Source organism: Cnephaeus nilssonii (assembly GCF_951640355.1).
Source record: "Cnephaeus nilssonii genome assembly, chromosome: 24".
NCBI lineage: Eukaryota > Metazoa > Chordata > Mammalia > Chiroptera > Vespertilionidae > Cnephaeus > Cnephaeus nilssonii.
In genome coordinates, this window is record NC_137095.1 from 4235223 (window position 1) to 4261759 (window position 26537).

General features: G+C 63.5%; 1 protein-coding gene across 1 annotated transcript in view; it reads right to left on the reverse strand.

Annotated features, from left to right (window-relative positions):
* Positions 1–2163: 2163 nt before the first annotated feature.
* The window catches only part of ADAMTS7 (ADAM metallopeptidase with thrombospondin type 1 motif 7), a gene marked incomplete at its 3' end in the record, with an annotated part of 43934 nt that continues 19560 nt past the window's right edge, over positions 2164–26537 (reverse strand). Inside the window, exons 9-24 of the mRNA XM_079764212.1 lie at positions 18197–18341; positions 16753–16845; positions 15329–15474; positions 13397–13566; positions 13046–13182; positions 11478–11598; positions 9804–10048; positions 9374–9509; positions 8589–8715; positions 8029–8242; positions 6153–7226; positions 5359–5511; positions 3974–4147; positions 3684–3830; positions 2459–2643; positions 2164–2206 (exon numbers count right to left, since the gene is read on the reverse strand). Of these exons, the coding sequence (XP_079620338.1) occupies positions 2164–2206; positions 2459–2643; positions 3684–3830; positions 3974–4147; positions 5359–5511; positions 6153–7226; positions 8029–8242; positions 8589–8715; positions 9374–9509; positions 9804–10048; positions 11478–11598; positions 13046–13182; positions 13397–13566; positions 15329–15474; positions 16753–16845; positions 18197–18341 (3310 nt within the window). The remainder of the gene's footprint in view (positions 2207–2458; positions 2644–3683; positions 3831–3973; positions 4148–5358; positions 5512–6152; positions 7227–8028; positions 8243–8588; positions 8716–9373; positions 9510–9803; positions 10049–11477; positions 11599–13045; positions 13183–13396; positions 13567–15328; positions 15475–16752; positions 16846–18196; positions 18342–26537) is intronic.

Genomic DNA, 26537 nt, shown 5'->3' on the forward strand with positions numbered 1-26537 from the left:
CCATGAGTCACCCCCACATCCTGGGGATCCAGGTGCCAGCATCCAGTCACCCCCACCCCCACCCCACCCCCGGGCAGGCTGCAGCCGGGGAACTCCCTTGTTGGGGCAGCTCATGGCTCGGCCACCTGACCTCCCTCCAAAGCCAGAACCGCCCGGCCGGTGTGGCTCAGTGGGTAGAGCATCGGCCTGTAGACCAAAGGGTCCCGGGTTCGATTCTAGTCAAGAGCACGTGCCCGGGGTGCAGGCTCCTCCCCGGCTTTGGTCAGGGCGCGTGCAGGAGGCAGCCCATGGATGTGTCTCTCACATCAACGTCTCCCTCCCCCTCTCCCTCTCCCTCCCCCTCTCTCTGAGAATCAATGGGGACATATCCTCAGGGCAGGATGAACAAAACAAAGACAGAACCTCATGGGGAGCTTGTCCTTGGTTCCCCCCAAAGGCCTCCGTTCCTGCCCTCCCCCCACCTGGCCGCTCTCCCCGCCCCCCCGCCGCCCTTCCCCCTTCCCCCCCCCCCCCCCCCCCCCGCATAGCACCAGGTCCCCAGCGGCGCCCCTAAGGCAGGTGTGTGACATCAGCAGCCCCATGCAGATTCCGGGCAGGGGGAGGGCAGGGGGAGGGCGGGGGAGGGCAGGGGGAGGGCAGGGGGAGGGCAGGGGAGGGCAGGGAGAGGGCAGGCGGAGGGCAGGGGGAGGGCAGGGGGAGGGCAGGGAGAGGGGCAGGCGGAGGGCAGGGGGAGGGCAGGCGGAGGGCAGGGGGAGGGCAGGCGGAGGGCAGGGGGAGGGCAGGGGAGGGCAGGGGGAGGGCAGGGGGAGGGCAGGCGGAGGGCAGGGGAGGGCAGGGGAGGGCAGGGGGAGGGCAGGGGGAGGGCAGGCGGAGGGCAGGCCGAGGGCAGGGGGAGGGCAGGGGGAGGGCAGGGGGAGGGCAGGGGGAGGGCAGGCGGAGGGCAGGGGGAGGGCAGGGGAGGGCAGGGGGAGGGCAGGCGGAGGGCAGGGGGAGGGCAGGGGGAGGGCAGGGGGAGGGCAGGCGGAGGGCAGGGGGAGGGCAGGGGAAGGCAGGGAGAGGGCAGGGGAGGGCAGGGGAGGGCAGGGAGAGGGCAGGGGGAGGGCAGGGGGAGGGCAGGCCGAGGGCAGGGGGAGGGCAGGCCGAGGGCAGGGGGAGGGCAGGGGGAGGGCAGGCGGAGGGCAGGGGGAGGGCAGGCGGAGGGCAGGGGGAGGGCAGGGGGAGGGCAGGCGGAGGGCAGGGGGAGGGCAGGCGGAGGGCAGGGGGAGGGCAGGGGAGGGCAGGGAGAGGGCAGGGGAGGGCAGGGAGAGGGCAGGGGGAGGGCAGGGGGAGGGCAGGCCGAGGGCAGGGGGAGGGCAGGCCGAGGGCAGGGGGAGGGCAGGGGGAGGGCAGGCCGAGGGCAGGGGGAGGGCAGGCCGAGGGCAGGGGGAGGGCAGGCCGAGGGCAGGGGGAGGGCAGGCCGAGGGCAGGGGCAGGGCAGGTGAGGCCGGCAGGCAGGCGGCATTCCTGCTGGGAGTGCAGGCGGACGGGGCAGGTACCAGGCCCCCGGGGGGCCCGGCCGTCCTGAGGGGCTGGGACAGCGGACGGGCTGGGAGCTGCGGGGTCCCCTCACCGGGCAGGCGCCTGGGCCTGCGTCCTGACATCCTGACGGGGTGACAGTGGCTTCCAGGGAAGACGCCGTGTCCCTGAGAACCTCCGGCCCTTCTCCCCCCGAGTCCTCACAGATACTCCCCCCCGTGCCCCCCCTTTGTCCAAGGAAGGGGGGGGCGTCAGCTCTTTAGAGACGAGGACGCAGAGGCCAGAGGGGAAGTGGGGGCCCAGGTGGCCGCCAGGCCGTTTCCTGTGCTCAGCATGGCGGGCGCCGGGGCTGCAGGAAGTGTGTGTGTGTGTGTGTGTGTGTGTGTGTGCATGCACACGTCTTTATGTATGTGCGTGTGCACTCACATGTATGTGCATGTGGGCACACGTGTGTGAGTGTGCATGTATGTACGTGTGTTTGTATATACACACATGTGTATACATATATGTTTGTGTGCATGTGTGCACATGGGTGTGTGTGTGTGCATGTGCCTGAACCGCCTCAGGCCCGTCCTCCAGGAGGACCAGCTGGCCCAGAAGCTGGGCGTGTGGGGGACCCTGGGAGGGAGGCATCGATCAGGCAGGGGCTCAGCGGGGTCCAGTCTCTGGCTTCAGGGACATGCCCGCCTCACTGTGACCCAGAGGGAGAAAGAGGTCGCCCAAGGTCACACAGCAAAGGTCACCCAAGGTCACGCAGCAAAGGTCACCCAAGGTCACACAGCAACATGGGGTGAGGCTGCTGCCCGGTTCCTCCGGCACTAGAGAAGGCTGGATCCCCCCACCCAGCCCGGCTTCCCCACGGCACCCCTGCTCAGCCCTGCCCTGGGGGTGCCGCAGGGCGATCCCGCCCCCCTCCCCCCCACCCCCACCCCCACCCCCCGGCCGTCTCCCCGAGGCGGGCCACTCACGCCGCCGCTGCTCGGAGATCTCGCAGTCCCGGGTGCCGCACGGGCGGGCGCTCTCGGGCTCGTGGCCGCACCGCCCGCTGTCCTCCTCGGGCAGCCCCCGGTGGGTGTTCACGCACTGGATCACACGCCGCTGCACGCCACCCCCGCAGGGGGCCGAGCACTGCGGAGGGAGGGAGGGAGGCAGGGGTCCCCTCACCGCAGGCCCGCCCCTCAGGCCTCCTGGGGGCGGCGGGTCCCCAGGCCCTGCACCCCGGCTGCCCCTGGGGAGGGCCTGGGGGGCGGCGCCTCCCCGGCCAGGCCCTGTCCTTCCCAGCTGGGGTCCGACCTCTTCATCAACTTTGTTTCTTTAATGCTTTTTGTTTGGGGGTTTTTAGTGTAATTTTATTGATTTCAGAGAGGAAAGGAGAGGGAGAGAGAGAGAAACATCAGTAATGCCCAGCCGGCGTGGCTCAGTGGTTGAGCGTTGACCTAGGAACCAGGAGGTCAGGGTTCGATCCCCAGTGTGGGGCGTGCAGGAGGCAGCCGATCCATGATTCTCTCTCATCATGGATGTTTTGCTCTCTCTCCCTTCCCTTCCTCTCTGAAATCAATAAAAACACTTAAAAAAGAAAAAGAAGCCCTGGCTCGGTGGATAGAGCGTCAGCCTGCAGACTGAAGGGTCCCGGGTTCAATTTTGGTCAAGGGCACATGCCTGGGTTGTGGGCTCGATCCCCAGTAGGGGGCGTGCAGGAGGCAGCCGATCCATGATTCTCTCTCATCATTGATGTTTCTATCTCTCTCTCCTTCTCCCTTCCTCTCTGAAATCAATAAAGAAATATATTTTAAAAACAATAAATAAAAGAAACATCAGTAATAATCCTCCCCCGAGGATATTTTCCCATTGATTTTTAGGGCGAGTGGAAGGGAGAGGGAGAGACAGAGAGAAACATCGACGTGAGAGAGACACCTCGATGGGTTGCCTCCCGCACGCGCCCAGACCAGGGCCAGGGATCCAGCCTGCAATCTGGGCACGTGCCCTTGACCGGAATCGAACCCGGGACCCTTCAGTCCGCGGGCCGACGCTCTACCCACTGAGCCACACGGGCCAGCCTGCCTCCCCCCCCAGGCCTCCCTGACGTGCCCTCCCCCCGCTCCCCCTCATGCCCCCCCCCCCGTCCTGTGTCTGCAGTGCCCACAGGGCCCCGGCCCCGGCCCCCTCACCTCGCCCCAGGGCCCCACCACCCACTGGGTGCAGGGGTGCGTGTTGCAGGGCCGCGTGGAGTTGGGTCTCCACGCCTCCGGGCACAGGCCGGGCTCCGGGCAGGTCACCAGGCGCTGCTGCTCGCCCCCTCCGCAGGCCTCCGAGCACTGGGACCGGGACGGGGCAGAGGGCAGGGGTCAGGGGTCAGGGCAGGGCCGGGCCGGGGAGCCCGCCCATCACCCCCTCCCCATCCATCACCCCGCCCCCCATCACCCCGCCCCCCATCACCCCACCCCCAGCCCGGGCTCACCTCCCTCCAGGAGGAGGTGTACCAGCTCAGGCAGGGCTGCGTCCCACAGGGCTGGCGGGCGGGCGGCTGGGCGGGCCCCGGCCGGCAATGGAAGGGCCGCAGCGGCCGGAGGTCCCGCGTGTCCACGCACTGCACGTCCCGCACGGAGAGCCCTCCGCCGCAGCCGCGGGAGCACTGGGGGGCGGGGGGGCAGGCATGTGGACAGGGCGCAGGTGCACCCACAGCCGCCGGGACCTGAGGGTGCACGGGGCGGGCACCGGCCACTCCCCCCCCCCCCCGCCGCCGGGCTGTGTGTCCCTCCAAGGCCCGGGGGAGGCCGGGCAGGACAGCCTGGCGAGGGCAGGGGGGGGGGGCTGCCCCGGGAGGGACCGGAGGGAGAAAGTCGAGTTGGTGTTCTTTTGGTTAATATGTTCTTACGAGAGGCCCGGTGCACAAAATTCGTGCACAGGGGAGGGGGGTCCCCTCAGCCCAGCCTGCACCCTCTCCAATCCAGGACATCCCTCTCACAATCTGGGATCACTGGCTCCTAACTGCTTGCCTGCCGGTCGCCCCTAACTACCCCTCTGCTGGCCTGGTCGCCCCTAACTGCCCCCCCCCGCTGGCCTGGTCACCCCTAACTGCCCCCCCCCCGCCGGCCTGGTCGCCCCCAACTGCTCCCCCGCTGGCCTGGTAGCCCCTTACTGCCCCCCCACCAGCCGGCCTAGTCGCCCCTCACTAACCCTCCCTGCCAGCCTGGTCGCCCCACACAGCCTGTTCAGTCATCTGTTCGGTTGTTTCGGTTGCGACAGTCACTTAGGCTTTTATATATATAGGTGGATTTCAGAGCGGAAGGGAGAGGGAGAGAGAGAGAAATATCAATGATGAGAGAATCATGGATCAGCTGCCTCCTGCACACCCCACACTGGGGATCGAGCCTGCAACCCGGGCATGTGCCCTGACAGGGAATCGAACCCTGACCTCCTGGTTCCTAGGTCGGTGCTCAACCACTGAGCCAGGTCAGCCGGGCACCCTAGCCGGTGTGGCTCAATGGGTGGAGCATCAGCTTGCAGACAGAAAGGTCCCGGGTTCGATTTCCAGTCAAGGGCACATGCCCAGTTGGGGGCTCCATCCCCAGTGGGGGGCATGCAGGAGGCAGCCGATCCATGATGCTCTCTCATCATCGATGTTTCTCTCTCTCTCCCTCTCCCTCTCTCTTCCTCTGAAATCAAGATATTAAAAAAGGACTTGGTGAGAGTGAGAAAGGACGCAGGGGCAGGGAGGGGACGGCCACACCCCCAAAGCTGCAGGGATTAACCTGGAGCTCGGGGCCTGCAGCTCGGACCCCGCCCCCTCGCCCTGGGTCACTGCGAGTCAGCACGGGCCCCTCCGCCTCCCCACGCACGCACCTTACTCCAGTTGCCCGCGTGCCACGTGGCGCAGGGACGCAGGTGGCAGCGGCGCGCGGGCTGCGGGCGGCCCTCGGGCGCACAGTCCTCCTCGCGACCGGAGCTGCAGCGCACGACCCTCCAGGAGGCACCCAGGCCGCAGGTGGTGGAGCACTGGGGGGCGGGGCCGGGGGCGTGAGGGCCCGCCCATCCGGGGAGACCACACCCAGGGCCTCAGTCTTCTCATCTGCAAAATGGGCTCCTCCACCCGCCTCCCCAGGGGACGGCGAGGACGAGACGTCCCTGCCCCGCGGGGATACAGGGGAGGGGGCCCAGCTGTGCAGACAGACCAGCTGGGAAGGAGGTCTGGGTACCTCGCTGGGCCTCCGTGGGCCCCCCCCCGACCCCCACCCCAACATGAGGGGCCTGAACAGGAGCTCCCTCCTCCTGCAGGGACACTAGGGTCTAGGGGAGGGGGAGCCATGGGGAAGTGGGGTTCCATGCCTCTCGGACCCCTGCAGGCCCCGAGAGCAGGTACATCTGGAGGAGAGAGCCTGGGGGGCCCTGCTAATGGGGGGCTGCCCCACCCCACCCACAGCTGCCGGGGAGGGGGATGAGCTCCCCGTCCTTGGGGGCCTTCAAGGCTGAGGGCGAGGAACACTCCGGCTGCCCCTCCTCAGAGGCCCCCGTGCTGGTCAGGGGAGGGCCTGTGTGGCCTCCAGAGCTGCAGGGAGGTGGGGTCCCCCTCAGCCTACCCCCACCCAGGGCTCAGCAGGGAAACTGAGGCAGGGGGGTCGCGACCCCCCGACACTTGCCTGGCTCCAGTCTCCCACTTCCCAGCTGGCATTCCTGGTCGGCGGCGGGGCCTCGGAGACAATGCTGCTGCTGTCGGAGGGACGGACCCCAGCCGGGCTCAGGGGGCCCGGCGCCCCAGGCTCGTGTTCCCCGGGCACCGCGGGGGTCTGCAGGTCCCGTGGGGCCGGGCCGGGGCGAGCGTCAGGCAGGGAGGCCGCGGGAGGAGCGCCCCCCAGGGCGGGCCACAGCTCCTCGGAGTCAGGATTCGGCGAGGGGTGGGCGGGGGACAGAGGGGGTGACGCGGGCATCCCCGGCAGGGGCAGCCCCGGGGGACCCAGGGCGCCCTCCTCGTCCTCGGGGACCTCGTTGGTGCTCTCCCACCGCGGAGGGGGCGGCCGGCTGGGGGCCGGGGACGCATCGGGGCTCCCCGGGGCGGCAGGTGTCTCGCCCACAGAAGCGGGGGGCCAGGGTGCGGTGGGGAGCCCGAGGGCCGGGGTCCCCGTGGGGGCATCCTCCTCGGGTAAGAAGTTGAGCAGCGGGTCCCAGGGCGTCCGCCCCGAAGGTGGGGGCAGGTGGGGGCCAGCCGGGCTGGGCCGAGGCGCAGGGGGCGGTGCGGGGGGCTCGGCCGGGCCGCCCCGGGGTGGTGGGGAGGAGGGCCGGGCCCCCGTGCCCACGGCGGGGTGCGGGCCCGGCTCCTCGTCCTCCTCGTCCTGGGACAGGTTCTCGTGGAACTGGATGAAGTTGTAGTCGTAGTAAAAGTCGTCGACCAGGGCAGGTCCCGGCGGGCCCAGCTCCGGCCGCTCTTGGTCGATGGCGTTGGCCTGGCCCGGGGGCTCGGCGGGCGACACCGGGGGAGGCGGGTGGTGGGCCGGGCGGCGGGGCACGAAGTCCACCTCGTTGTCCAGCTCCCGGCTGGAGAAGCCGCTGCTGCCTGAGCCCTCGGGGGGGTCCGGGACGTCCAGGTGCGGCTGGCAGGGCCGCAGGAGGCACGGGGCCTGGCTGGGCGGCCGCTCGGCCTCGTCACAGGGGACCCCGGTGTCCTGGGTGCAGGCGACAGCTCGCTGCTTGGTGCCCGGCCCGCAAGTCACGGAGCACTGCGGGGACGGCCACGGGGGGAGGGTGCAGGGGGGGGGGGGGGAGAAGGGTCGGCCAGGAGCTCACAGCCGGCCCCAGCGCCCTCTCCGGCCCCGCCCAGCCCCACACGCCCCCGGCATCCCAGTCCCCCAGGTTAGGGGGCCCGCTGGACCTGGAAGGCCCAGCCCCCCACCCCCACCACCAGGGTGCCTGGCAGTCAGGGCCCCTCTGCAGCCCATGCCCAAGAGTGGAGCCGCCCGGCCAAGGTGGCTCAGTGGTTGAGCGTCGACCTAGGAACCAGGAGGTCAGGGTTCGATTCCCGGTCAGGGCACAGGCCTGGGTTGCAGGCTCGATCCCCAGTGGGGGGCGTGCAGGAGGCAGACGATCCATGGTTCTCTCTCATCATGGATGTTTCTCTCTCTCTCTCTCTCTCTCTCTCTCTCTCCCTCCCTCTCCCCTCCTCTTTGACATCAACACAAATATACGCTGAGTGGCCAGATGATCATGCGTTCGGAGATCATCATCACCTGGCCGCTCAGTGTATATATTTTTTATTTTTATTTTTTTAAATATATTTAATTGATTTTTTACAGAGAGGAAGGGAGAGGGATAGAGAGTTAGAAACATCGATCAGCTGCCTCCTGCACGCCCCGTACTGGGGATGTGCCTGCAACCAAGGTACATGCCCTTGACCGGAATCGAACCTGGGACCCTCCAGTCCGCAGGCCGGGGCTCTATCCACTGAGCCACACCGGTCAGGGCAGTGTATATATTTTTTAAAAAAGAGGGGAGCTGGGGCAGGCCCCCCACCCCGCCGCTCACCTGGGCCCACTGCCCGAAGGCCCACCGGGATGGGCAGGGCACGTGGTCGTTGCAGGGGCGTTCGGCCGGCGGCGGGGGCCCGTACTGGCAGTCCGAGGGCAGCATGCCCACGAACGTGCCCAGGCCCAGGCTGCGGAGGCAGTACACGGTCCGGCGGGCGAGGCCCCCGGGCCCACAGGATCTGGAGCACGGATGCCACGCACTGGCCCACCACCTGGGGGGGGGGGCGCACGGGGGCATCAGCACAGGTGTAGCCGGCCACACCCCCTCCCCCCCTCCCCGGGCACACGGGGTCTCGGAGGCCTCAACCCAGGGGCCGTGTTCCCAGAGCCCCACGTCCAGGTCAGGCCCCGCCCCCCAAGGCCCAGGGACAGTGTGTAGCCCCTTCACTGGGCCACCCGCACCCCCAGAGACCCCCGCTCACACAGGGACCCAAAGCCAAGGGAGCAGGGGCATCCCAGGCCGGAGTGGGGGTGGCCGGGAACTGGGCTGCAACCTGGAGAGAGAGGCTCAGAGCCTCTTGGGGGAGGGGGTCAGGGGTCAGGGGTCAGGGGGCTCACTTGGCCGGGCAGGGCTCCTGGGTGCATATCCTCTGGCGTTCCTCGGGCGGGCGCAGGAATTCACAGTATCTGTCGTCCACGGTCCCGTGGTGCCGCTCCGTGCAGTACACGGTCTGCTTCTGTATGCCTGGGGTGGGGGGTCGGGGGGGCGGTGAGGCACGGGGCTCAGTGCCCCCCCCAGATACGGCCATGTCCACTCGGCTCAGAGCCCCCCAGAGCAAGGCCCCCCGTGGGTTAGAGCTTCCTAGTTGGAGGCCACGGGCAGCTCAGGGGGCCACTCTGAACCTCAGAGTCTTCATCTGTAAATGAGAGGAACAATGAACAGCTCCCTAGCCCGGCCGGCGGGGCTCAGGGGTTGAGCATCGACCTAGGAACCAGGAGGTCAGGGTTCGATTCCCGGTCAGGGCACATGCCCGGGTTGCGGGCTCGATCCCCAGTGTGGAGCGTGCAGGAGGCAGCCAATCCATGATAATCTCTCATCATTGATGTTTCTCTCTCTCCCCCTCTTCCTTCCTCTCTGACATCAATAAAGAAATATATTTAAAAATAAAAAAATAACAGCTACCTCTGAGGATGACATGTGCATGTAGCCAGAGCTCCACGGGGTGGCCGGCTCCCGCTAGCGTGCAAGTCCCAGGGAACCGATGAGATGGGCCCATTTTACAGATGGGGAGAGTGAGGCTCAGAGCAGCAAAACCCCAGGCTCGATGATGAGCTGGACGGAGGCCGAAGCCAGCGGCATTTCTGCCCAGGGACAAGCCCCCCACCACCCCCCCGCCCCTCACCTTTGCCACAGGTGACCGGGCACTCGGTCCAGGCCCCGTAGGCCCAGGAGAACTCCGACGCCACGCCTGGAGGGATGGCTTGCTGGTGGATGGTGTACTCGTAGTACAAACCGCGGTTTTTCTCATAGAACAGCATCTGGGGGGCGGGTGGGGGCGGGTGGGGCCCGTGAGCTCCCAGCATCCTCTCCACCCAACCAGCTACCCCCTGGGACCCACTTTAGAGATGGGGAAACTGAGGCAGGGCCCCTTCCCCCCTCAACTTCCCATAGGCCAGCCAGGCCAGGGCCAGGCTCTGTGACTGCCCCCGGGCTTTCTCCGGCCCCAGGGCCAGCATCCCTTGGAGTCGGCCTCTATTCCCCAACCCGGCCTGGGACGGGGAGGGGCGAGGTGTGGCCGGTGGCGGGGGGGGGGGGGGGGGGGGGGCAGGCACCTGGATCCAGATGGACTCATTGGTGGGTCCCGGGGACGTGAGCTTCTCCAGGTCGCCCTCGCGCTCGTAGGTGAAAACGGTGCCCGCGATGGGGTAGTCGCCGTGGTACTGGATGTTCCAGCCCCCGTTGAGGTAGTACCGGTCCGGGTCCCGGCTCCGAAGCGCCAGGAAGTTGATGGACGCGGCCACCTCCTTGATCAGGATTTCCCGGGCGCCGGCCGGGATCTGCCCCACGTCCATGTACCCTGGCGGTCAGGGCGGGGCCGCGTGAGCCCTCGGCTGCCCCCACCTCCTCCCGCTCCTCTCATCCCGCGGCCCCACCATCGGCTTCAGGTCCGGAGCTTTATGCCCGGCCGGCGTGGCTCAAGGGCTGAGCGTTGACCTAGGAACCAGGAGGTCACGGTCCGATTCCCCGTCAGGGCACAGGCATGCATGCATGCCCGGGGGGCGGGCTCGATCCCCAGGGTGGAGCGTGCGGGAGGCAGCCGGTCCGTGATTCTCTCTTGTCAAGGATGTTTCTAATCTCTCTCTTTCCCTCTCCCTTCCTCTCTGAAAGCAATACAAGATATATTTGAAAAGTAAAAGTTTAAAATCCTATATAGTAAAAGCCTAATATGCAAATGGACCAAACAGGGGAACGACCGGTCGCTATGATGCGCATTGACCACCAGGGGGCAGACGCTCAATGCAGGAGCTGCCCCCAGCCCACGGGGCCCAGGCTGGCCAAGGTGGGTGCCAGTGGGGGCCCCCCTCCCTCCTGATCACCGGCCAGGCCTAGGGACCCTACCGTGCACGATTTCGTGCACCAGGCCGCTAGTAAATAAATAAACAAACAACACGGGGTCCTGGGGACACCCTCCTCCCTCCGCACGGGCATTTGTCCTCCCGCTTCCTGGCGTCCGTTCCGCGCCTGGGACGCCTCTGAGCACTGTGCACGGGTCACAACCCTGTCCCATAGGCTCTGCTGTGGTCCCCGTGTCGCAGGAGGTGGGGATGCGAGGGCACCGAACGGTGAAGCAAGGGTGAAGCGCTCTGTGGGGCTGTGCACCCATCAGGCCGTGGGGTCTGAGGGATGACAGCCACGCTGGGCAGCTTCGCAGGGATGCGACCTAACCCTGCCTCCCTCGCTGGCCCCAACCGGAGGTCTTCCGTCCTCCACGCTGTGTGTGTGTGGCACAAGCTCCACCTGAGTCTCTCTCTTTTTTTTTCTCTTTCTGATGCCGCTCCCATGCCACCTCCTCCAGGAAGCCTTCCCTGATTTCCCCCAGGCCGGAGACTTTCTTCCTCCGTGCTCTCCCAGCCCTCTGGGTCTCCCTCCGCTGCATCGGTGAAGGCTAAAAGGGCCCGTTACCCTATCAGATGGGGAGCCCTTAACTGCCACGTACCCCCTGTACCTCACCGGGGTACACGGTCAACACTGAATGTCTGCAGACACCTGGAGCGGAGGGAGTGGGGCTGGGGCGTCCCTGAAGCTGCCTGACAAGGCAGGAACCCTTGGAAAGGGCTGAGAGCTCCCCATGTGAGCCTGAACCGTCCACCCTGGGCTCCCAGGGGCCGGAGGACGCCCTGTGGGGACGGGTCATTGTGTCTGGGCCGAGTGTCCCATCTGCTTGGATCCTGGACCAAGCACACAGCCAGGTGGAGGGGCGGGGGGGAACGGGGTCCCAGCCGTACCGTAGGGCCCATTTTCCTGGAAGACCCAGCTCACGGTGTGACAGGTGGAGCCGTTACCCCCGCACACACCACAGCGGTCCTCGACGGCACCCGAGTTGATCCGAAAGTCGCAGCCCACGTTCTGCAAGACACGGAGGGGAGGCCCCGGGGCTGGGGGTGGGCGTGGGGCTTGGGCGGAGACCCCAAGGCCAACCCCCAAGGCCTGGTTTCCTCGGACGTGCACCAGGGAGGTAGATGGATCCGAGCTGTGAGGCTGTGCTGTGAGGCCGCAGGAGATGAGAGCTGGGGCAGGGAGTGGGGGAGGGACAGGGGGCAGGGGGGCTGGTCCTCCGTGGGTGATCCGTGTGGACAGGAATCGGGGTCACGGGCCGGGGGGTTCGCACCCCCTGCTGCTCTCCGCCTCGGAGACCAGGCCTCAGGCCTCAGAAGCAGCAGCAAGACAGAGGCTGGGCACTAGCTGGTGTGGCTCAGTGGATAGAGCATCGGCCTTCGGACTGAAGGGTCCCGGGGTTCGATTCCGGTCAAGGGCATGTACCTTGGTTGTGGGCACATCCCCAGTGGGGGGCGTGCAGGAGGCAGCTGATCGATGTTTCCCTCTCATCGATGTTTCTCTCTCTCCCTCTCCCTTCCTCTCTGTAAAAAATCAATAAAATATATTTAAAAAAAAAAAAAAAGACAGTGGCTGGGAGGAGGTCGAGCCACTGCCTGGGCTCCCGGTTCCTGGCGGTTCCTGGCGGTTCCTGGCGGGGGGGGGGGGGGGGGGGGGGGTGGGGGGGGGCAAGGGGGGGCGGGAGAAGCCCCCGGGGGGCAAGGGGGCAGAGAAACGGAAGCAGAGGTGCTGAGGGTGTCAGTCAGGAGTGGGGGGCTCTGCTGAGAGGTGACAGGGTGGGAGGGTTTGAGAGGGGGAGGGTGCATCCAACGGTGTCAGGGCAGAACCGGAAACGGAAAGGCGCAGCTTGGAGAGGAGCTCAGAGGAGGCTGCTGTGGGCGGGGCAGGCAGCGGAGACCCACCTGGGGGCGTGGCTGGTAAAGGAGGTCCGCCAGGGGCGGGGCATATGGTGGGGCACCTCCCAGGGGCGGGGTCTGTAGTAAAGACCCTCCCAGGGGGCGGGGCCACAGTAATGACCCTCCCATGGGGCATGGTTTACAGTATAGACCCTCCTAGGGGTTGGGGCCTACAGTGGAGATCCTCCCAGGGGGCGGGGCCTACAGTGGAGATCCTCCCAGGGGGCGGGGCCTACAATAGCACTCCTCCCAGGGGGCGGGGCCTACAGTGGAGATCCTCTCAGGGGCGGGGCCTACCATAGCACTCCTCCCAGGGGCGGGGCCTACAGTGGAGATCCTCTCAGGGGCGGGGCCTACCATAGCACTCCTCCCAGGGGCGGGGCCTACAGTGGAGATCCTCTCAGGGGGCGGGGCCTACAATAGCACTCCTCCCAGGGGCGGGGCCTACAATAGCACTCCTCATAAGGGGCGGGGCCTACAGTGGAGATCCTCCCAGGGGCGGGGCCTACAGTGGCGCTCCTCCCAGGGGGCGGGGCGGGTGAGGGGACCCTCCCGGGGCGCACCTGGCAGATGCCATTGATGCAGATGTCCCGGCTGCCCTGGCGGCCCTCGTAGCAGGGCGTGCCGTCCAGCACGGCGTCTCGAAACCGGTCGCTGAAGGACTCGCCCGTGGGCTTGCAGTGCAGCTCGCAGGGGGCCACTGGGGGCACAAGGGCGGGAGCCGTGAGGGACCATAGGGCAGGCGTCCTGGGGGTCCCCAGGAAGCCCCCCTCCACCTCCCGCACAGCTGGACGCAGCGGGGGCAGCCGGGCAGCACCGACAGGCTGCCATCCTGCCATCCGAGGGGCTCGGGGAGCGCCCCGCTTGCCGGGGGAGGGTGGGGGCAACCCAGGGCGCGGGCATGCGGGACTCACGGTCAGTCGGCTGGGGCACCCACTTGTACAGCCGGCCATTGTAGGGCGTGGAGTCGAACTGGCCGCACTGGACGGTGCGGAAGGAGGGGCTGCCCGGGGCGCAGCCCTGCACGTTGCACAGGCGCACGCGCTTCCGCTCGCCCACGCAGAACTTGCCCCTGTTCTTGGGCCTGTGGGTGAGCGGAGTCGGGGCTCAGCGCCCGCACAGGGACCACCCGCTGCGCCCCCACAATTGCACCCCAGACCCCCACCGCCCACCGCTGCTGTGTGACCCTGGGCAAGTCTCCTGCCCTCTCTGGCCCGGCTTCCTCATCTATAGCATGGGGTGGGGGCCCCTGACCCGTGTGGCTCAGTGGACAGAGCGTCGGTCTGCGGACTGAAGGGTCCCGGGTTCGATTCCGGTCAAGGGCATGTACCTTGGTTGCGGGCACATCCCCAGTAGGGGGCGTGCAGGAGGCAGCTGATTGCTGTTTCTCTCTCATCGGTGTTTCTAACTCTCTCTCCCACTCCCTTCCTCTCTGTAAAATACCAATAACATATTTTTTTAAAAATGGGGTTGGGGCCCTAGCAGATTTGGCTCAGTGCTTAAGTGTTGGCCTGTGGACTTAAGGGTCCAGGGTTCGATTCCCATTCAGGGCACATGTCCGGGTTGCGGGCTTGATCCCCATTAAGGGGCGTGCAGGAGGCAGCCGGTCCATGATTCTCTCTCATCATGGATGTTTCTATCTCTCTCTCCATCTCCCTTCCTCTCTAAAATCAATAAAAATACTAAGTGGCCAGATGATGATGATCTCTAAATGCATAATCATCTGGCCACTCCGTGTATATCCTATAGAATAAAGGCTAATATGCAAATGGTCCCCTCGACCAGGAGTTCGACCAGCAGGCAGGCCGGCCAACCGCCCATGTCCCCTCCCCCTGGCCAGGCTGGCCGGGCCCCACCCATGCACGAATTCATACACCGGGCCTCTAATGTGTGTGTGTGTATATATATACATACACACACACTGAGTGGCCAGATTATTATGCGTTCAGAGATCATCATCATCTGGCCACTCCGTGTATATTTTTTAAAAAGTTTAAAATGGGTTGGGGCTGTTGAGACGCTGGGACACGCTAGAGGTGTGACCCTCCCGTGGGACACTCACCCACACAGGTCAGGAGGAAGCCCCGCCCTGAACACACACACACGCACACGCACACGCACACGCACACGCACACACACACACACACCTGGGGCAGGGCAGCTGCCGCTAACCCCGCTCAGACAGGGGGCCAGGGTGAGGCAGGGGTGAGGGCCACAGTCCTTGCCATACACGGGGCCTTGGGTGGGGTTGGTGCTGAACTCCACTCCCCGTACCCTCAAAAGCTTAGTGAGGAGGGCCCCCCTCACCCCGCGCATCCCAGCATCTTCACCTCGCTCAGATGGGGAAACTGAGGCCCAGAGACAGACAGTCTCGTGCCCCGGGTCATAGAGTGTCCCTCCTCCTGGGGAGTGTGGGCACTGCTGGGACCCCATCACACAGCTTCTCTGGAAATGGAGTCCAGAGGAGGGGTGAGCAGGCTCTCACACAGGGGTGGGGGGTGGGGAGGAGTGACTTAACTCCTGAGCCATCTAAGGCCAGGGTCTAAGGGCTTGACCACTGTCCTCTCCTGCCTCCCTCCCGCCGGTGGATGCGTCCTTCCGGTCTCCGGGCCTCAGTGTGCCCCTCTGAGCAATGGGTCAGCAGTGGGGACACGTCTCCCAATGACCCGAGGACATTGGCTGGAAATTCTGGCTTTGGCCCCTGTTGGTGGGGACACTTCTGACCGCCGGAGGCTGACACAGAGCCGGGTTCCCTCCGTTGACTGACTGACAGCTCAGTACCCGCTCCCCCCTCCCCCCCCCCGCCCCAAAGCCCGCCAGCCCCAGGCCTGGGACCGCACACTCACGCAGGCTCTGTGCACTGCCTCTCCGAGCTCTGCACGCCCGCACCGCAGCTCCGCGAGCAGGCGGACCAGGCGTTCCAGCCCGACCAGCCGCCGTCCACCACCTGCGGCTGCAGGTCCACCGACACGCACTCCCCGCCCAGGCACCACTGCGGAGACACACGAGGTGAGGCCGCCGCCCGGCACCTGTCAGTCACCCCCCGCCCCCCACCGGGGAGGCCCAGGTGGGGCGGGGAGGCCTGGAGAGGGGCGAAGGACAAGTATCCAGCCCGGACCACGTGGCTCAGGGTTAGCGTCGACCTTGAACCAGGAGGTCCTAGGTTCGATTCCCGGTCAGGGCACATGCCCGGGTGCAGGGTTCGATCCCCAGTGTGGGGCGTGCAGGAGGCAGCCGATCCATGATTCTCTCTCATCACTGATGTTTCTCTCTCTTGACCCTCCTCTCTGAAATCAATTTTTTTAAATATATATTTTATTGCCCTAGCCCAGTGGTCGGCAAACTCATTCGTCAACAGAGCCACATATCAACAGCACAACGATTGAAATTTCTTTGGAGAGCCAAATTTTTTAAACTTAAACTTCTAACACCGCTTCTTCAACATAGACTCGCTCAGGCCGTGGTATTTTGTGGAAGAGCCACACTCAAGGGGCCAAAGAGCCGAATGTGGCTCACGAGCTGCAGTTTGCTGACCACGGGCCTAATCGGTTTGGCTCAGTGGGTACAGCATTGGCCTGCGGAATGAAGGGTTCCGGGTTCGATTCCGGTCAAGGGCATGTACCTTGGTTGCAGGCACATCCCCAGTAGGGAGTGTGCAGAAGGCAGCTGATCGATGTTTCTAACTCTCTATCCCTCTCCCTTCCTCTCTGTAAAATATCAATAATATATATTTTAAAAATATATATATATTATTGATTTTTTACAGAGAGGAAGAGAGAGGGATAGAGAGTCAGAAACATCGATGAGAGAGAAACATCCATCAGCTGCCTCCTGCACACCCCCCACTGGGGATGTGCCTGCAACCAAGGTACATGCCCTTGACCGGAATCAAACCCGGGACCCTACAGTCCGCAGGCCGACGCTCTATCCACTGAGCCACACCGGCCAGGGCTGAGATCAACTTTTAAAAAAGAAAAAAAAAGGGGGGTCTCCAAGGAGTGGGGGAGATCCCTTCCAGGCCCCACAGGGGAGCGGAGCAGACAATCCAGCAGAGAGCCCGCGGCTGACTCCGAGCTGAAGGCGCCTGGGAGAGTCACTGAAGAAAGCCGCCTTCTGCAAACCCGGGGCGGGGCGGGGCTGGGCCGGGCTGGAGGAGGGGGCCAGGGGTCTGCGGACCAGGGCTGACACCCCCCGCCCCGTCCCAGCACTGACACAGCAGGCCTCTCCCTCCCTCCCTCCCACCTGCACAGCTGGCCCGGGGCGCCCCTACCTTTTGATCCCCGCACGCCGTGCCATCCACAACTGGGTCCTTCTTGGTCTGACAATTGCGGAGCACAGAGCACCAGAGCATGCCGCAGGCGTCCTGCCGGAGGGGGTGGGGAGGGCCACAAGCTGACCGCCTCTCCGGGCGCCCCCCCCCCCGCCGTGTCCCCTGAGTCTCTGGGGCCCCTCAAGGGGCTGGCACCTGCCAGGGCTAAGCCAATGGGACCCTCAGGGGCCCCTTTTGCCTTCTCCGGGCCACGGCAGAAGCCACGGGGTCTGGGTGACATGCCGTGGCCATGCCTTCAGGTGACCTTCCCCGGGACCCAGAAGCTTAGATGTTGTTTAACCTCTTAGGTTCACAATCGATGTGTCTCTCTCACATCAATGTTTCTCTCTGTCTCTCCCTCTCTCTCTCTTCCACTCTCTCTAAAAATCAATGGGAAAATATCCTCGGGTGAGGGTTAAAAAATAAATATGATAACCTCTTAGATTCAGCCCGGCCGGAGGGGGCTCAGGGGTTGAGCATCGACCTGTGAACCCAGAGGTCATGGCTCGATCTCAGTGTGGGGCGTGCAGGAGGCAGCTGATCAGTGATTCTCATCAATGATGTTTCTCTCTCTCTCCCTCTCCCTTCCTCTCTGGAAGCAATAAATATATATTTAAACACACACACACACACACACACACACACACACAAAATGACAAGCCCTAACTGGTTTGGCTCAGTGGGTAGAGCGTCGGCCTGCGGACTGAAAGGTCCCGGGTTCGATTCCGGTCAAGGGCATGTACCTTGGTTGCGGGCACATCCCCAGTAGGGGGCGTGCAGGAGGCAGTTGATCGATGTTTCTGTCTCATCAATGTTTCTAACTCTCTCTCCCTCTCCCTTCCTCTCTGTAAAAAATCAATAAAATATATTTTAAAAAGTAAAAAAATAATAAAACACACACACACACACTAGCAAGCCCTGGATGGTTTAGCTCAGTGGGTAGAGCGTCAGCTTGTGGACCGAAGGGTCCCGGGTTCGATTCCAGTCAAGAGCACGTACCTCAGTCGCAGGCTCCTCCCCGGCCCAGGCCCTGGTCGGGGCACGTGCAGAAGGCAACCCATCGATGTTTCTCTCTGTCTCTCCCTCTCTCCCCCCCCCCTCTCTCAAAATCAATGGGGAAATATCCTTGGGGGAAAGGATTCGCAAAAAATAAATAAAAAAACAATAACCTCTTAGGTTCAGCTCCCGAGTGGGGGGGTAGGGATGGGGGGGGCGTTGCCCACAGTCGCACCGTTGGGCACAGTCCCCCCAGAACTCAGCCCTGGGCCTGGGGCAGCCACCCAACCTGAGACCTCACCTCTCCTCCCAGCAGGTGTCCCGTCGCCCGGCTGGGCCCAGGGCGCCCGCACCAGGAGGGTGAGTCCTGCCCTTGGGCCTCCCCACCCCCCCCGCCGCCCCCACTTACATCCAGGTCTGTGCAGTACGCGGAGCCGGCCCCGTACTGGAGGCGGCACTGGTGGTTCACGTCGTACAGGACCCCGGGCAGCAGGGAGGGCTGAGGGATGACGTCCCTGGCCGGCGGGTCATCCAGGCACGTGCCGAAGCCGCGGCTGCAGAGACGGGACGGACAGAGAGTGGGTGAGGCGGGGGCCATCCGGGAGGCCTTGCGGAGCCCGAGGGCAGGACAGACGAGGGCCGGACAGCTGGGCACGCCGACGCCTGCAGGGACTCTCAATCCTCGCCCGCCCGGCCTGTCCCGCGTCTCTGGCTGGACGACACACACACACACACACACACACACACACACACACACACACACACACCCTCCCAGCACGAGGCTTCTGCAATGCTCTTCTCACTCCCCCCACAATCCAGACCTCCCCACCCCCCAAACCTCTGCACAGCTAAGCCCCCAGGTGGCCCTGCTCCAGTCCCTGAGGCCCCCCCTCCACCTGCCCAGGGCACAGAGGGACCCCAGAGCTCCCATCACAGCTGACGGCCCTGGTGGCCCAGGCGGGCGGAGACCTAAGCCTCTTTGCAAGGACCCGGCCCCCGAGAGCCAGGGGGGGCCCGGGGCAGAGAGTGACGTGGGGGGGGGGCAGCCACGGGCAGGCTGTGATGCCAGGCCCAGGCTGCTGGTGCCGCTGTGTCGGCTCTCGGGGCGGCTGTCCCCATCCCACCCACCGCCACCCTGGCCTCAAACACCACCCCAAATAGAAGTTCGGAACCAAGACACTGAGGCCTGGCGGGGGCGGGGGTAGGGGGCGTGGGGAGACAGGGCTTTGGGGGCTCGCTGGGCCCGCACCCTGGGGCAGAATGTCTGGCCTGGGGGCTCCTCTTTTTTGTTAAGATGTGGGCAGGAGTGTGGGGGGGCTCCCCCACCCCTCTGACTCAGCCTGGCCTGGGACAGGCCTTGGCCCCACACTGGCGGCTCCCAGGCCCCACACCGGCAGCCTGCTTCCCGGCTGGGACCCCGCGCCGACCTCCCCCTGGAGGCCCCGCACAGGACCCACCGCCAGAATCAGGGCCACATGCAGGCCCAGGTGCGGACTGGAGCGTCAGACACCCCAGTTCCAGCCCTGGCCGGTGTGGCTCAGTGGATAGAGAGTTGGTGGGCCTGTTGACTGAAGGGTCCCGGGTTTGATTCTGGTCAAGGGCACATGCCCGGGTTGCAGGCTTGATTCCCAGTAGGGGGCAGGAAGCAGCCGATCCATGATTCTCTCTCATTATGGATGTTTCTATCTTTGTCTCTCTCTCCCTTCCTCTCTGAAATCAATAAAAATATACTTAAAAAGGAAAAAAAAACAAAAACAGAAAAGCCCTAGTTGGTGTGGCTCAATGGCTAGAGCATCAGCCTGCAGACCAAAGGGCCCCGGGTTCCAGTCCGGTCAAGGGCATGTACCTTGGTTGCGGGCTCCTCCCTGGCTGGGCCCTGGTCAGGGCACATGCAGGAGGCAACCCATTGATGTGTCTCTCTCACATCGATGTTTCTCTCTATCTCTCTCTCTCTCTTCCACTCTCTCTAAGAATCAATGGGAAAATATCCTCGGGTGAGGATTAACCAAAAAGAAAAAAAAATCAATGGAAAATATCCTCGGGGGACAATTTAAAAAATAATGAACACATACATACATCCTACCTAATAGAGTAATATGCAAATTGACCATACCTTCGCTACACCCACAAGCCATGCCCACCAGGAAAGCATCCGCCGGAGGCTTTTCCAGCCTTGGGCACGAGCAGATCGCAGGGAAGTGGGGGTCCGCTCCTGCGAGGGGGTCTGCTCCTGTGGTGGATTGCAGGGAGCTGGGGTCCCCTGCCCAATGGGCGGTGTCTGCGATCACAGGGAGCTGGAGGTCCCCTGCTTAAGCCTAAAGCTTCGGCCAGAGGCTTTAGGCCTGGGCAGGGCACAGCCCGTGATTGGTGTGAACTACAGAGGAAACACCTTTTCTGACTGCACATTGGCTAAGCTCCCTGTATGCCACTGGTAATATTCTTAGTAACTTGGGTAATAAGAATCCAAAAAGGTGATCTAGGGTTTTTCCACCACACTTCTGGAGAAAAAAATGAAGGTCTGCTGCTGGAGGGCTAAGAAATCTCATATCCTGCCCTAGCCGGTTTGGCTCAGTGGATGATGCCTTGGCCTGCAGACAGCAGGGTCTGGGTTCGATTCTGATCAAGGGCATGTACCTAGGTTGCAGGCTCCTCCCTGGCCAGGGCCCAGATCAGGGCTCATGCAGGAGGCAACCAATCAAAGTGTTCCTCTCACTTTGATGTTTCTCTCTGTCTCTCCCTTTCACTTCCACATTCTCTAAAAGTCAATGGAAACATATCCTAAGGTGAGGATAAAAAAGAAAGAAAGAAATGCATATCCTATGAAAGACACATCTTGAAAATGCCTAAAGAAAGTTGTCATTTTTTCTTGGTGAAGGGACTGGAGTCCGTGTTGATGAAAACACCTTGGTGGCTGTGGTGACTGGCAGTGGCTGCAGCAGCGGGGTGATGGGGCTGGTGCCTCCCCCTGACCAGCCCAGTCACCTCCCACAGAGGGAGGCCAGACTGCGGCTTAGGCCCGCTTCCCGTGGGGATAGGGCCTAAGCCGTCAGTAGGACATCCCCTGAGGGCTCCCAGTATGTGAGAGGGGGCAGGTTGGGCTGAGGGACCCCCACCCCCAGTGCACGAATTTCGTGCACTCGGCCCCTAGTCCTATATAATAAAAGGCTAATATGCAAATCGACCGAACAGCAGAACGACCGGTCACTATGACACACAATGACCACCAGGGGGCAGACGCTCAACACAGGAGCTGCCCCCTGGTGGTCAGTGGGCTCCCACAGGGGGAGTTCCGCTCAGCCAGAAGCCGGGCTCACGGCTGACGAGCGCAGCGAGCCTCTCCCGCCTCCGCGGCAGCGCTAAGGACCCTCGGGGGATGTCCGACTGCCGGCTTAGGCCCGCATCCCCCGAGGGGTCCCGGACTGTGAGAGGGCGCAGGCTGGGCTGAGGGACACCCCCCACACAACGCAGTGCACGAATGCCGTGCACCGGGCCTCTAGTAAATAAATAAGTGCCACGCTGTGCCCAGCTACAGATGGTGTGTGGCCTCACCGCCCCCCCGCACCCTCTCTGGGCTCATCCACAAGAGGGTGAGGCGGCCCGGGTGACCTCACACCACCGAGGTATAAATAGCAGCATCCACTGCGGGGGAGTCACACCGGCAGCCGGCCCTTCCTTCCTCCGATGGGCTCCACGCCAGGCGGCTCCTCACGCGGCCCACACACCCCGCAGTCCCAGGACTGTCCGTCAGCCCTGCCCCCGGGGCCCCCCCTCGCTCCCATTATAGCCGGGGTGGTGGCTCCACGTGGGGACCGAGCACACAGGGCTCCGGGTGGCAGCCCGCTCCCACCCCCAGGGGGGTACAGAGCTGCCCACCACCTGAGGACAGACCTCACCCCCCCACCTCGCCCCCCCCCCACGCCAGCACCAGTTTTGGGGTCATGGTCAGGGGGGCGGGGGATGCATTGAAGGAGGGGACACGCACTTGGGACAGCCTCTCCCTGCAGGATCCCTGGCTCCGAGGGCCTGAGTGAGGAGCCGCCTCCTCCCCATCCCTTCCTCCCACCCCTGGCCACGCCACATCCTCTACCCAGGGCACCCTCTTCTGCCAGACGCCCCGGGAGTCTTTGATTTTTTTGTTTTTGTTTTAATCCTCCCACGGCGATATTTTTCCATTGATTTTTAGAGAGAGTGGAAGGGAGAGGGAGAGACAGAGAGAAACATTGATGTGAGAGAGACACATCAGTTGGTTGCCTCCTGCACACACCCTGACCAGGGCCCGGGCCAGGGAGGAGCCTGCAACCCCAGTACGTGCCCTTGACCGGAATCGAACCCAGGACCCTTCGGTCCACAGGTTGACGCTCTATCCACTGAGCCACACCAGCTAGGGCCTCAGGAGTCTGGGGGTTTTTGTTGTTGTTTTTTTTTCAGGGAGGAAGAGAGAGAGAGAGAGAAACATCCACGATGAGAGAGAATCATGGATGGGCTGCCTCCTGCACGCCCCCCACCAGGGATCCAGCCCACAACCCGGGCATGTGCCCTGACTGGGAATCGAACCCTGACCTCCTGGTTCCTAGGTCAACGCTCCGCCACGGAGCCACGCCGGCCGGACCCCAGGAGTCTTGAGAGGCGGCTTTCAGGGTCCTCGGCGCCCCCCTCCCCAGTTGCTACACACCCCCAGGGCCATCTGCTATGGTACTAACCCCCCAACCGTCACGTGTTCATCCCCCAGGGCCCCCCAATCTGTCCCCTGAATACAGGGCCCGCTAGGGCTCTCTCCACAGCAGGAGGGTGACTCTGAGGTCACGTGGGGGTCACCCCCACCTGAGTCTGGGTGGCCGAGCAGACTCCAGTGGGCACAGCTGGGGGGGTCCCAGGACCTGGGAGCCTCCCCAAGACCCGGGAACACGGCCCGATCCACCTGCGGTGAATCTTGCTCATGCTGTCCCCCACCCTGACTGGGGGGAGGCGGGTCCTCTGTCTCCCATCCCCTCCCCCCCAGCAAAACGACAGGAGGGGATGCCCTCCCTCTGCCCCCTGGTGGTCAGTGCACGTCATCACGAGCGGTTGAGCGGCCTTAGCATCTCATTAGCATATTACGCTTTGATTGGTTGAACGGACGACTGGGCACTTAGCCTATTAGGCTTTTATTATATAGGATTTTTATTGACGCCCCCCTCCGGCTCTTTGAAGGCCCCCAGCCTTTGCATACCCACACCCAGGGCGTGGCTCCGTGGCTGGAGCGTCATCAGCCCTTGGACTGAAGGGTCCCGGGTTCGAACTCCGGTTGCAGGCTCCATCAGGGGCACATGGGAGGCAACCAATTGGAGTGTCTCTCACATCGATGTTTCTCCCCCACCCCTCTCCCCGCTCCCTTCCAGTCTCTCTAAAAATCAGTCGGAAAATGTCCTCGGGAGAGGATGAACAACCCCAAAAAAGATAGAGGGCCCTGATTGGTGTGGCTCGGTGGATGAGCGTCGGCCTGAGGACTGAAGGGTCCCAGGTTCCATTCCCGGCCAGGGCACATGCCCAGGTTGCAGGCTCGATCCCCAGTAGGGGTTGTGCAGGAGGCAGCTGACCCAGGATTCTCTCTCATCATGGATGTTTCTCTCTCTCTCCCTCTCCCTTCCTCTCTGAAATCAATAAAAATATATTTAAAAAATAAAATAAAAGACAGAGGGCACAGGGGTTTGGGGACAGGCTGGCCCCACCATCCCCCGCCTCTCCCTGGCCTTTGGGATGCCCCCCCTGCCGGACCCTCCGGATGGCGAGGTGGGCGGGGCCGCCCCTGGGAAGGTGAGCACCCTCCCCTGGCCCCAGTGTCCCCACCCTCGGCCGAGGCTCTGGGAGGCCTGGTGGCCCAGCCGTCACCCTCTCCTCCTCCCACCCCCGGCCAGGCCCCAAGCCAAGTCCCCGGTGCATTCCTGTCCCCGATGGAGACAGAGGCTGGTCTGTCCGTCTGTCTGTCCAGGAGCCAGGGTGCTGGGCAGTGCCCTGGGTGGGGGCAGCTGGGAGCTGGCCCCGGGGCATGGTGGGAGTCTCCAGCTCATTCTGGCCCCCATCTGGGGGGGGGGGGGACACATATCCTTGGTGCTGGCTGTTCAGCTCTGCCCTCCGTGCCGGCCGGGCCTATTCCCTAACCCCGTCCCTTATCAGCTCTGACCTTTCGCTGGGATAGCAGTGACCCGGCCTTGAATGCTAAGCATGTGGCGGGTCCGGCGTCCCAGCACGTCCAGCGCGTGCCCGCTGCGTCCTCATGTGAATCCCTGACCCACAACCCTCATCCTCCCGCCGTTCAGCCTTCAGGGGGAAGGAACACGGCTTGTCTGACGGAGCGGGCAGGAGCCTGGGCCAGAGTCCAGGGAAGGTATTATTTCTTCCTCCTCCTGCCTCTTCCATGACCCATGACTCTGCTGCTTCTCTTACTGTGTGTGTGTGTGTGTGTGCGTATGTGTGCGTGTGTGTGTGCGTGTGTGTGCGTGTGTGTGTGTGAATTCTCACCCGGGGATATTTTTACATTTATTTCTAGAGAGAGTGGAAGCGAGGGAGAGAGACAGAGAGAAAGAGAGTGAGAGAGAGAGAGAGAGAGAGAGAGAGAGAGAGAAACGTCGATGCGAGAGAAACACATTGGTGGGTTGCCTCCTGCACACGCCCTGACTGGGGGTCCGGGGATCAAGCCTGCAACTGAGGTACATGCCCTTGACCGGAATCAAACCCGAGACCCTTTTTCGGTCTGCAGGCTGACGTTCTATCCACTGAGCCACAACTGCCAGGGCTAGAATCAGGTTCTTTTTTTAAAAAAATTTTTTATTGATTTCAGAGGGGAAGAGAGAGGGAGATAGAAACATCAATGATGAGAGAGAATCATTGATCGGCTGCCTCCTGCACGCCCCCTACTGGGGATCGGGCATGTACCTTTGACTGGAATCGAACCCGGGACCCTTCAGTCCACAGGCCGACGCTCTATCCACTGAGCAACACTGGCCAGGACCAGAGTCAGGTTCTTAAACTCCCGATTTGAGGAGTCTCCTCTGCTTCCACTCCCTCTCTCCCTCCAGCCCCCCTCCCTCGCTGCTAGAGCCACAGCCCTCGCCCTCAAGTCCAACCTGGATGTGGCCACGTCCCTGGGCAAACCCCACAGGGAGTGGACGTCAAGAAAAACAGGCCACGCAGAGACTGATCTGGTCCGCCTTCCAGAACCCCACCACCACGGCGGCGAAGGAATAAACGCGGCCTCATCGGCGAGAACGGAGAGCAACAATGGCAGATGAAAGGTGCCACGAAATTCTGGAGCGCTGGCCTGGCCGGCGTGGCTCCGTGGCTGAGCGTGGACCTAGGAACCAGGAGATCACGGTTCCATTCGCGGACAGGGCGCATGCCCAGTAGGGGGCATGCAGGAGGCAGCCGATCCACAATTCTCTCATTATTAACTAGAGAGGCCCGATGCGAAGACTCGTGCCAGAATGGGCCTTTCCCTGGCTGTGGGCACCGCCTTCGCTCTGGCCGGAGCCACCTTTCCGCCTTCCTACGCTGCTCAGAGGCCCAGAGCAGCTGGGGGTGGGGTGGAAGCCTGCATCCCACCCCGCCCTCCCGACCGCCTTCCTGATTGCCCCTAACCACTCTGCCTGCCAGCCTGTTCATCCCCTAACCACTCCCCTGCCAGCCTGATCAATGCCTAACTGCTCCCCTGCTGGCCCAAGTGCCCATAACTGCCCTCCCCTGCCAGCCTGGTCACCCCCAACTGCCCTCTCCTGCAGGCCTGGTTGCCCCCAACTGATCTCCCCTGCTGTCCTGGTCAACCCTAACTGCCCTCCCTTGCCAGCCTGGTCACCCCTAACTGCCTTCCCCTGAAGGCCTGGTTCCCCCCAACTGCAGTTCCCTGCAGGCCTGGTCCCCCCAACTGCCCTCCCCTGCAGGCCTGGTCCCCCCAACTGCCCTCCCCTGCAAGCCTGGGTCCCCCCCAACTATCCTCCCCTGCAGGCCTGGTGGCCTCCAACTTCCCCCCCCCCGCCCCGCAGGCCTGGTCCCTCCCAACTGCCCTCCTCTGCTGGCCATCTTGTGTCCACATGGGGGCAGCCATCTTTGACCACATTGGGGGGGCCATCTTGTGTGTTGGAGTGATGGTCAATTTGCATATTACTCTTTTATTAGATAGGCTATTTCTACCTCTCTTTCCCTCTCCCTTCCTCTCTGAAATCAATAAAAATAAATTAAAGAAAACCTTCGACAGCAAAGAGATAGTTTCCATCGTAACTCCAAGGAAAGAGAGGCTTTGCAGGGAGCAGAAGGAAAACGAAAATCCGCGTAACGATTCCAGAAAGACGAGAGAAGGTGCTGGCCCCTCGGAGGTTAAAGGGCACGAGAGATAGGGGCAGAACCAGAATATCGGGGACCAGCTATAACTGTAAGAAACAGGGATCACGCTCGGTTAACCGTGATTGTGCTGTTCCGATTAAAGAAGGCGCCTTCTAGACTGATGGGACCTGGGAGCTCACCTGGAAGTGCAGCCCATGCTCCCCACCCGGGAGCTGCCTGTTACCATGGAAACTTAACAACCTGGTTGCAGAAACCAGGGCCGCCAGCCCTTTGCATACCCACAGGCCTTTGCAAACTCCCAGCCTTTGCATACCCACAGGCCTTTGCAAACCCCCAGCCTTTGCATGTCACCAGCCCTTTGCATACCCACAAGCCTTTGCAAATTCCCAGCCTTTGCATACCCACAGGCCTTTGCAAACCCCCAGCCCGCATTGCCT